Source organism: Rhamphochromis sp. 'chilingali' (assembly GCF_963969265.1).
Source record: "Rhamphochromis sp. 'chilingali' genome assembly, chromosome: 3".
NCBI lineage: Eukaryota > Metazoa > Chordata > Actinopteri > Cichliformes > Cichlidae > Rhamphochromis > Rhamphochromis sp. 'chilingali'.
The window spans coordinates 27,242,840-27,254,274 of record NC_137931.1 but is presented as its reverse complement, the minus strand read 5'-3'; the positions used below and the strand labels follow the sequence as shown (position 1 = coordinate 27,254,274).

Genomic DNA, 11,435 nt, shown 5'->3' with positions numbered 1-11,435 from the left:
ATATATTTTAGTTCTGCTGAGCCAAATAAGACAGGTCAGGGTGAAGAAGTGACAGCCAAAGAAAACCTTACCACAAAACGGAGAAGTTATGACAAATCAGACTATAAGGCAAAAAGAAAGTGCAGCTTTATGGTTTCATGGACAAAAGAATTTCTGTGGCTGCAATATGACGAGCTAAATAACCAGTGCTGCACATAAGTGGTCCGCAGGTGCGCATTCGCTGTCAAAATAAAGAACACGCACAAGGGTTAGGGTTAAATTTAAAAACTGTACTTTTGAGTTAAAATATATATTTATAATTTTAATAAATGACAAATTAAGAAGGCATGAACAGGTTTTTTGTATCGAAAAAATATCGAACCGTGACACCAAAGTATCGAACCGAACCGTGAATTTTGTGTATCGTTGCACCCCTAATATATATATATATATATATATATATATATATATATATATATATATATATATATATATATATATATATATATAAGAGCCGGAAATCCCATCACTAGTGTGGTGCAGCCTGTGTCATAGGGTGACCAACCGTCCTCCATGTCCACTTTTCAAATTCTGTTCGGGGCGTCCGGGGGGATTTTTGAGATTGATAAAAATGTCCGGGTTTTCCTATAGTCCAACAGAGGACCCATGTATGTGACGTCATCCCCGAGCTGCTGCTTTGTGAGCGCTTGTTCTGCACTCAAAGACGGGACAGCCAGCGCGCAGCATCGCCCCTAATGATGTTTAATAGTTTCTATCGCTGCTGTAACTGTAATGCTTTAAACTGAACAGATCTAGAGTAGCACTGCTGGAGAAACTTAAATACATAATGAGAACACTTTAGAACCTCTGTCATGTATGAATAAATAGTACATGGATGTACAGTGCAGCTATAACCTCTGTTTTTGTTAACAATCTGTTGACTGGTAGCTACAAACCTCTGGAAAAATCCCCAGAGAACTCCTAAGATCACGTTGGCTTATTTGTTATTACTGACTCTTATTGCTGCAGGTCAAACCAAGGCTTTTGAATAACACCAGAGGCCAGGGTACAATGCGTTAACAATCTTTATTGGGGCCATGCTGCTTAACAGGGTTCAATGTGAAGTGATTGACGTCGATGGTTTGTGTTTACTCATCTTCGCTTCCTCCCATCTTTTCAATAACTTTGCCTATCCACCTGGTCATCCTGAACAGGTGAGTGTAGAAGCCGTACTTCCCGTCACGATCGCAGCCCTCTCCCCATGACACGATGCCGATCTGATACCAGCGGTTCTCTGCCGGATACTGCACAGGAAGACAGTTTCAAAATAAGAGTCATTGTTTGCAAAGGCAACTATTCTAAATTCTCAGATTGAACCTTTTGTAAATGGTAGAAAAGTATTTTCAGAGCTGAAAGAACGAAAAACTCTATAAATATTTTAACTATTGTAACTATTTTTTCAATTTTTAAGCAAACTGCCAAATAACACTTAACTGTGAGGATTTACTGCTTTTCTCTAAATTGAGATAATAAATGAAGATTGAGGCTGCCAATTAGGCAAATCTGAAGACTTTACACACTTTTTACCCTAACCCCTTTTTGATGAAGGTTTCTGATGCCAAAGTGCCCAAAGGGTATTTGGCACACAGACAGGGATAAAACCAACAACCTTCCCATTAGTAGGTGAAGTAGGTCCAGTGAAATATTGGTGTATGATTGTGCAGTGTATATGTTTTAATGCTAATATTAATAATAATAAAATCAGTGCTGTGTGGCACTTTTCAAAACCTAGGTAGAAAGGGATTTACAGACCACAAAAATAATTTATAATCAACTTCATAAAAAAAATGCACACAAAGTTAAAGCGATAAATGAAATCACTGAATAAACCCTGAACAAACTGTGTGAATCAAATCATCATTGGTGTCCCAGAGAACACACATTTTCCCCTTTGGTTGCCATGGGGTTACCATCTGGTCTCTAGGATTGTGTGACTGGGAATTTAGTTGGAGAAAGCATGGCTGTATGACTTCGCGACAGGTCAACTCAAGCATTGGTATTTCCTATTACAACATTTTGCATTTTCATAAATTTTACATATTTGGATTATGGTTATATATTTTATGACTATAAAATACTGTTAATGTCCAGACAGATTTTCAGGAAATTCGTTAACAATTTTAACGTGTCAGGAATAAGAAAATCCCATTACACTACTGTTCAACTTGTGAACGAGAAAAAATTACATTTTTAATGTAAATGTTAACTTGATTATATAATTAAGAGTTAATACACAGTCTACATAATTTATTACTATGTGTTAATTAAAACATGATGTCTCTTCTGTGTGTTCTCGTGCCGTCGGTCTTATAATTTATTTAACAAATATTTTATTAAACATCTGCTTGAGATATAAACCAGATGTTATCTAATGATAAGAAATGGTAAAGAGGAGACTTAATCTATCATTTGTTCTTCTTTCATTGTGATTCTCACCTTCATCACAAAAGGTCCACCGCTGTCTCCCTCACAGGCGTCTCCACGATGGTTATCGTCTGGTTTATAACCTGAAACAACCAGAGACTGTAATTATAGAGAAACTTTGACACCTTCAGGAGATGCAGGATCATCCTGAGAGAAACAGCCAAATTCCATTCGGTACAGCCAATGAGACGGCAGCATCACTCAGCACACCAGGGGTTTATTCAGGATCAAACAGTTGGACCAAAAATAAGCCAAAGATAAAATATAAACAAGCATTTTCTTGTTGAACAAATGTGGAAAATCTTTTGTTTTGTTTTACCAGCACAGAACATGTTGTCTGTGATCTTGACTGAAGTGGAGCTGCGGCAGATGTTCTGGTCCACTATTGGTAGGTGGATTTGCTGAAGGACTGATGGTAAATTTCTCACTGCAGGGTTCCAGCTTTCCTTCAGGTTCCCCCACCCGGTAACTCGGCCCTTAAAGCCTTCAGACATCAGACTGCCGGAAAAAATACCAGTCAGTCAAATACCTCACTGAACCAAAGTGTCTCTGAGCACAGTTCTTAATAGCACCCTCTACTGGCGCAGTCTTTGCATTACTTTAGACTTTCCAATAAGACAGAAAGAATCTGTGGGATCTGAAGAATCTTTTAACCTCCTGCAGAATAACTGGAGAAAGGAAAATTGATATCTATGCAGAAATAGCTATGTGACCAAGTTTGAGGACCTGACTTGATTTAATCAAATTGTTGTTTACTGAGGACTTTAAGCAAAGTCCTTGGCACAATAATAAACTGTGTTGATACCTCCCCAATTAATATTTCTAGCAGTATTCAACACCATATGAACAAAATAATCTCTCCAGCAAGCTCTATGTCGGACCCAGAGTCTCCCCCATATTGAAACGCTCCAGATCACTTGACAAAACTGGTAATTCAATTCTCCGTTCAGTTTTGTTGATATGTCAGCAGTACACAAGACTCATGTTAGAGAAAGGTAAAAACACCAGTCTGAATGTTTTAGTTAACCCCATCAGGACAAAACTGATTTTGGATGTCTGTGTTTAGTCAGTTTAGATGAGTGGCACAAATAGCAGTAAGTTGGTAAATTGCTTTACCAATAGGCAATATAGGTCCACCACTCAGCTTTAAGCTAATCTATGGCGCTGCTTTTCACCGCAGTAGCGATTTAACTACTTCACATTGAGCAGAGATGGAGTCTGTCTCCGACTTGTATCCCCATGTAATGTCTGTGTTGTGTGTATAAGGTCGGGGTTGTCCCATTTCACTGCAGGGCAACCTGTATGTGGCGAATAAAGCTTTGATTGATTGATTGATTGATTGTCCTAAAGAGAGGAATCTACCATGTCCTGAAAGAAAACAATAATCTGTGCCAAGTTAGATAAAAGGCAAAAGACACATTTTCACCCCTTTCTTTTGATTTGTGTGGGAAATATAATTAAAGAATTTGGTCTGAACTTGTCAACTTGTAATTGGTTGCAAATGTTGCGTTTGTCTTACAACTTGGCGACGGGCTTGCTGGGCAGGCAGATAGGATGGATCTTATCAGTGAATGTGACCGGCCTTCTCATGTGCAGCAGAGCGATGTCACGGTTCAGGTTTTCTTTCCAGTTGTACTTGGGGTGGACAATGATTTCATCAATTGCCACAATCTTCTCAATGCCACGCTCAAACCTAGAAAAAAATGATATAATTCCAACAGGCCTTCAAATGAAACTAATGATAATTAAGACAGACACGCCTTCTTACTGGGCTCTGTTGTGTTTTCCCAGGCGGACCAGTATATCGTTGATGGTGAAGTTCTTGTTCCAGGGTGGGTAAAGGATGCAGTGAGCTGCAGTGAGGATCCACTGATCACTGATCAGACTGGCTCCACACAATAACTCCTGTGGGCTACGCTTGTACAGCATCACTTGCCTGCAAACAACGAAATTATCTATTAAGTTAGAAATAAAAAGTCATTCAAAAGGTGACAGAAACAGTTCATTTCTTAATGGTTCATTTATTTGTTTCTGACTGGCAGAATGGACAATGGGAAGAACAAATGTGTCAGGATTACAAACTGCTCACTGTGGAATGTGTCCATATTACTAATCTGTTCTTATCATCTTATCACTGTTTAGATTCCTCTATCAGCTGACACAGAGGTCACCCAAATGAGTATGGTTGTGGCGTATGGCTATGCATAATAACTGGATGACCTGGCCCACCCTTTGCATTCTGTCCTTGCCAGGCAGCATACAAACTTTCAACATCTGTCTAAGCTGAAGAGGCAGATGTTGAAAGTTCCCGGTGTCATACTTGTATTTATTTGCTTGATTGTACTACAAGCTCCTAAATATTTTCATTTTTACTTTTTGAATCCTTCACTTTTTATGTTTCCTTGTTACCTCAGCTCTTTCTTGTGTGTATTTTATTTATCTTTCAAGATATTTGGTTTTGTGGTGATCTATGTATTTTACAGTTTTTATGTTTTGGGTGCTATGGTGCTGCAGTTTCCTGAATGTTGGGATAAATCAAGTATATCTAATGTTATCTTGATAATCTCCTGATGGGAGTCTGGTCTGTTTTACCAGACATTCAGAACAATTTTGTCAACCATCCTTAAAGTCATGTTGTTTATCTAGTGTCATTACCATGGAGCTGAGCCCACTTCAGCGTCATCACCCCCAACGATACGTCCGTATGACTGCACAAGCTCTGCTTCGTTTTGATCTTTTTTGCTTATCTTTTCAAACAGGGGACGCTGTCCACAATCTGCAATACAAGAAGTAAATAAAAACTTTGATAGATGGTCAAACACAACAAAACTATTAACAGGCTAGATGGATCACCTGCTTCTTGAATTGTTCTCTTTCAGCTTTTTGGGGTACAGTGATTACCTGATGCTTGCTGTCACTGCCCATTAAGTGCACTCACCATCCTCTCCTTGTCCAAACGTGCGAGGACTGAAAAGGTTTTTCCTGGCCTGACCTAAGACGGAGCGCTCCCTGCCTTCGGTCACAGTTGTTTGCTCAGGCCCTAATAGTGGGTCATCTGCAGGAAACAGGTGGACAATTGAAAAGGTAAGGGGCAGGTAAACAGGAGGATTTATTTAATAGTGGATTGTAGGTTTGTACTCTACCACATAGCTGCAGATCACAGTAGTCCATTGTTATATTTCCAGCAATCCTGACATAGCACCAGGGGCCCTCAGAGTCACCGTCAGGATTTCGGCACTTGTTGGTCTGTAGCTGAACTTCAGGGATGAACTCTTTGTCCCGACTGAGGGTTTTTACCTCCGGTAATGACCATGGCAGGCAGGTGTGACCTCCTATGGTAACACTTAGGTCCCCATTATATTCTATACCATAATTGGGCAAGCACACTATAGGTTTGTGTGGTTTCGTTGCCACAGTGGGTGGGACAAAGTCTTCACCTTTAACCAAAAAAAAAAAAAAAAAAAAAAGATCAGCTGACAGAACTTGGAGCTCAAACTACAGAAAAATATAATCCTAAATTGTATATGAGCCCTGAAACACTCCAGGATGTAAGAAGAGTCTGTGGAAGAAATTCAGTGAGTTCTGAGCAGCTCATGTTAGGTGCCGACATGGCTTTCCAACATTACTAGTACAAGAGTGTCAACTAGCCTAAAATGGTGCGAGAATATTAATTATTATCATTGTATTCATAATCTTTACTCAGTGGCTATAGCAGATACTTGCCACATATTGGTACTCTGCAGGTCTCTTTCTGGACAGATGGGTCTTTGGTAAAACACCAGGGACCTTCTGGACGATGGTCAGGGTTTCTGCAGAAATTCTCCTTCAAATTGCTGCCTGGTTCTGAAGTGTTATACTCTCTGCATACACACAGGAAAACAGGGAATGAATTACTTCCCCAAGTGGAGGAAGGATCTCAGTGTGCTGTTCACCAGTGTGAACAGAATGGAACGGAAAGACTGTCAGATTGGCATGACCTCTGCACTAATACGGATGCTGTACTGATCATCTGCAAAAGCAAAGCTATAGATGTCTTGATTCATGCTCAATCACGTAAGTAAATCCAAGTGACTTCTTCAGTCTCAGTTGACTGCAGGTTTCCCAAATCTTATAAACAGTACTGTACATTTCAATAATAACTGAAACTAGCGCCACTGAAGGAACAATGGGCTGGGAAGTCAGTTCCTTGATCATTAAAGAAGGCGCCAAAAGAAAGCTCCAGCCGATCCAGGAGAGAAGGACAACTGCTGCCTAGGCGAAAACCTGTAATGATCCCATATGTGTCAGGAGTATCAGAACAGTTCTGATGCATCGTGTCTCTGTGACTTTCAAAACACAAAACACACTGCGCCAAAAAATTGGTCCACCCCAAGGATCGGGTCCCCCGACACAGAGTAACATAGTGCACGCTGTTAAGTGCCAGGAGGATTGCCAGGATTTATACGTCAGGGAAACCAAACAACCTCTCGCGAAGCGGATGGCACAACACAGACGAGCTACCTCGTTGGGCCAGGACTCCGCATTCTATTTACACCTACAGCTACACCGACATTTACACCTAATGAGGATGTACACATCCTGGACAGGGAGGAACACTGGTTTGAGCTGTTTAAGTACACTTTTTTCATATTGCTTGGTCTTGTAATTTTCCAATAAAAACAGTCAAGGAGGCCATTTACGTGAAAAGGGAAAGACCATCTCTGAATCGAGGAGGGGGCCTAAGGGTACATCTTTCGCCATCTTACAATGCTGTGATTGCAGCCATTCCCCAACTCTCTGTGAATGGTACTTTAATAATGGCTTTTGGTCAGTGGTTGTTGATGGTCATGAGAATTTGCATATTAATGATCAAGGAACTGACCTCCCAGCCCATTGTTCCTTCAGTGGGCTGGTTTCAGTCATTATGCAAATGTACTGTTTATAAGATTTGGGGAAACCTGCAGTCAGCTGAGACTGAAGAAGTCACTTGGATGAGTGAGGAAACCAGCGATGTGAACACGCTACGTCCAGATGAACAGAATCAACTTTTGGAGATTTACTTACCTGAATGATTGAGCATGCATCACAACATTACTGAGTTATAATTTGGGTGGTTAATAATTTTTGTTTTACCAGTTAGTTTGTGAGCTAGCCCTTTTAAATATGACTAAATTAGATGTCCTTTGTGTTTTTCTGCTTTTGCTCAGGTAATGAGTAATATGTTGCTTTGCTTTGGTTATTTCTTACCTAATTTAAGAAGCTCGTTAGTTAGTTCCAGGACTGTAATTTTTGTTTTTATGTGGGGAATTGCTCAGTTACCTAAAGATAGGATGTGGAAAGCTGTGCCTCCAGTGTTGACACACTCTGCCCGACTGCGTGATGCTGATGTCTCCTTCGTAGTTCACACCATTACCCTGACCAGAAATACACTGACCTGAGGACAGACACACACTCTGCGTTAATCTACACTAGTTAACTGTTTTATTATTTATTGTGTTCATTTATATTCACCTTCTATGCATTTTCTGATGAGATTGATGTTTTTTGCTGTTCTTGACATCCGAGTTCCTTTACAGTCTGCAGAACAAATAGACAGACACAGTGAGATGTTGGTGTGTTCCCTTTGTGTGCTGTTCTTGATTTTGTTCATGTTTGCAGTGCAGCTCACAGCTGAATAAACTCTGGTGTACAAATAACGTGAAAAATTGGACTCTGCTTGTGTTCATCCAACTGCACAAAGTTTAACAGAAGCAAAAAAATAAATAAAAATCAATAAATAACAAGATTAAACAAAATCAAATTCATTCAAACCAACAGAAAGCACAGAAACATCCAACCAATTCTAGTTCTATTCAGAAACACATCAAATCTAAACTGGACCAAAACATCCATCCAAACACAAACATCTCTGTCAGGGAGGGGGAGGATACAAGTTTTCTGGGGGTATGTGGTGGTGGTGGTAGGAGGGGCTCTGGGCTTCTGTGTAGGCTGCTGCCCTCATGACCGGGGCACAGAGAAGCAGAAGAAAAAGGATCAATGGATGGATGTTTTGTTTGTTTAAAATCACTTAATATGAGAATTTCCTCTGATAAACTGAAAGACTGTGGAACTGTTGGTTACACAAAACAAGAAAATTGAAGAAAGAAATGTTTATTTCTTATTTATTGTAATAAAAAAAATCATACTGTTCATATACATATACTTATCTCTTAGTATTGAACATATTTGTTTCCATGTTTAAATCCAGTATATCTCACCGAGGTATTTGTTCCAGAATTTTTCCTGTAGGAAGAGAGATTGTTTTGCGATGAGACTTTGAACTGATCTCAGTGCTGTTAAAACTTCTGACAGGAGAGAGAAGTAAAAACATACTGTTTTATCTGGCTGCTCAAACACCTCTCTGGCTTCTTCGTGGTCGCAGATTTCCTCCACACACTCTCTCTCCAGGTTCCCTGATATGAAATAATCCACATTAACACACTATAATCGTGACAGTATCATGAGACACAAACATAGAGAGCACCTGTAAAACATGTTATAGTAATTTTGTGTCACTTCACAGTTGTTTGTTGTCTCTGTTTGGCTCTTTTTGTTTCTTTTTGATTTACTTTCCAGAATTAATGCTAACATTTAGCAGTCTCTGCCCACCTCCAGTCAACAAAGACTCAAAGCTAATATTGTTCCAAACCTGCAGCACATGCTAAAGTACGTGATTACAATTGAATCTAAAGTAGATACGAAAAGGGAGAGAAATGAACCTGCTCCCTGTACAAACATTTATTTGAATCAAGGAATTTTATGATTTCAGTAGACACAGAATGATACGAATGGTCAAGATGTCAAACCATAGTGGATGTAATAATGAGGAGAAAAGCTGCTGTTTGGTCACCTGCTTTCAGCTCCTCAAACATCTGGTTGGCTCGTCTGTTCCGGACCAAAACCTGTGAGGCGAGGTGGCCACTGAGAAAAACTACAACAAAGATAGAAAATCAGTTAAACCCTTCCAGCATCACCAACACTCAGCCTCCAGTTTAATTTAAAATCTGTTCTGTAGTCACACAAATGATCAAATGCAAGATGACCTGGGACTGTTGAGCAGCTAGAATCCTCTATCAGACAAAAATGGGACAAAGTACCTCTTCCAAAATTACATCAGCTGCTCTCCTCATCCATGACGTTTACAGACCGTTTATAAAGGACAGGAGACGCTAGACAGTGGTAAACACAGTCCTTTCAGATGTGCTGCTGCTATCAAATTCAACATGAGATATGGTTTTAATGTTTTAATTTACACAATGTTCCAACTTTTTGGGATTGGATTTGTATAAAATTTTTCCATTCTTCCATTTATCTTCTGTCTAATAATGAGGAAGATTTTGTCAAATGACACAATATGCTTTATAAATAATTTACAGGGTCTGCCTCTTCCAGGTGATTGTGTTTCACCCACCTCCCCCCTTTGGCAAAATGCATGGCATATAAAAATACTGTATTAACTACGTACTCCAAAAATAAAAGTAATGGACTGAAAACATATCTTAAGTAAAGGTCAGTAATTTACATACTTGAGAATTGATTTCAATCATATTATACACGTATTTCTATCGGGTAATTGTAGAAGTGATAGTAGTACTAATTACAAAGACTGTTTTTACAGTCTTTGTAATTATACTTCCAGACCAGATTTAAAATGGTTCATTTGGTTTAGTGTTCATCAAATTCAAGACAAGAGAAGAAGAAAAAAAAGTGATATTTGGTTAAACAATCAAATGTACAGATACACAGACTGAGGGTTACTTTCTGTCTTCTAATGAACTTTCATAAAAGACTTAAATCGACATATATTCAAACCAAAGTACAATTTTGATCTAGATTAGTCATATGATGATCCTACATTTAGTACCAGTAATATGAGCACTAAAAACACCAGTTCACACATTGAAGAAGAAAGGAGTTCATTACCATGGTTTGCCACACAGCTGTGCAGGAGAAACAGCAGCAGAACAGCAGCAGGTTTTGATGTTGGTTCCATTATGATTCAGACCTGTAAGCAGAACCTCAGAACCAGATCCAGCAGTACTCAGTGTGTCCTTCTTTGTTTGCCCGTCTATGTCTCTCTGTCCGTCCTCTGGAGGGGGGGATTATTGACCAGAGGGTCAAAGTTTGAGCCAGACTGATGAGTCGGTTATGTTTAAACCTACATGTTTACTTTTTCTCAACAACTCGAGTCCTACTGTGAGTTAATACTGCTGCAGTTTAACACAACCCAAGATCAGTTTTGTTGATACTGAATTATTGTTTGGTAAAAAAAAAAAACCATATGAACATACAAGTCACAATTAACAAGTGTAACAAGTCCCTAAAAAAATCTTAAAAAGTCTTAAAAATACCATCTTTGGTACATTTTTTTTTCTTGTAGATCTTTAGTCACTTAAACCAGGAAAAATATTTTAATAATTCCATTTTGTCAGTTTTTCTTGCAGAACTCAAGTTTTTGGTTTAATTAAGCATCCAATTTACCTTTTTAAATTGAAATGTGAGGAATTAAGGGGGGTCAGTAGGAGGGGGAGGTGGGGTGGGTTTGGCGTGAGGAGCTCAGTGGATGATGTCCCAACAGGTTTATTTTGTTCCTTGGGAAATTTTTTTCATTGCTGTTTTCGCTTTTTTAATGTAAAGTCCTAATGTTTTGCAAAAAAAAAAAATGTACTTGATGGAGGAAAATAGAGCTCATTTTTGGATTCAGCACCCTAAAAACATGAAAATGTATCAAAAATATACCGTTCAGAAAAAAACATTTTTTCATATGTTATCACAGTCTTGGGTTCCTAAAGTCAGTCATTGTTCTGTCCAAACCCAGTGTGGTGGAGGTGTGGTCCCTGGATCAGTTGCAGGAGAGGAGTGGTGCAGTGAGCTCAAGGGGGCGGTGCTGGGAGGCAGGTGAGGCCACAGGTGGTGGCGTTATGACTGATGACAGTCTCCATTTCTTTTCATAG

The 11,435-nt window shown here is 39.3% G+C and overlaps 1 protein-coding gene across 1 annotated transcript; it reads right to left on the bottom strand.

The window, feature by feature from the left end:
* Window positions 1-1,057: 1,057 nt before the first annotated feature.
* LOC308393392 (prothrombin-like) lies at window positions 1,058-10,541 on the bottom strand. Its single transcript, XM_080877112.1, has 15 exons — window positions 10,405-10,541; window positions 9,332-9,412; window positions 8,815-8,894; window positions 8,700-8,724; window positions 7,954-8,019; window positions 7,762-7,876; window positions 6,187-6,323; window positions 5,607-5,900; window positions 5,402-5,518; window positions 5,119-5,239; window positions 4,232-4,399; window positions 3,983-4,156; window positions 2,783-2,961; window positions 2,476-2,546; window positions 1,058-1,283 (listed from the first exon to the last, which is right to left on the bottom strand). Exons 1-15 carry the CDS (start codon window positions 10,472-10,474, stop codon window positions 1,128-1,130), a joined length of 1,854 nt encoding a protein of 617 aa, XP_080733238.1. The 5' UTR covers window positions 10,475-10,541; the 3' UTR covers window positions 1,058-1,127.
* Between the last annotated feature and the right edge of the window lie 894 nt (window positions 10,542-11,435).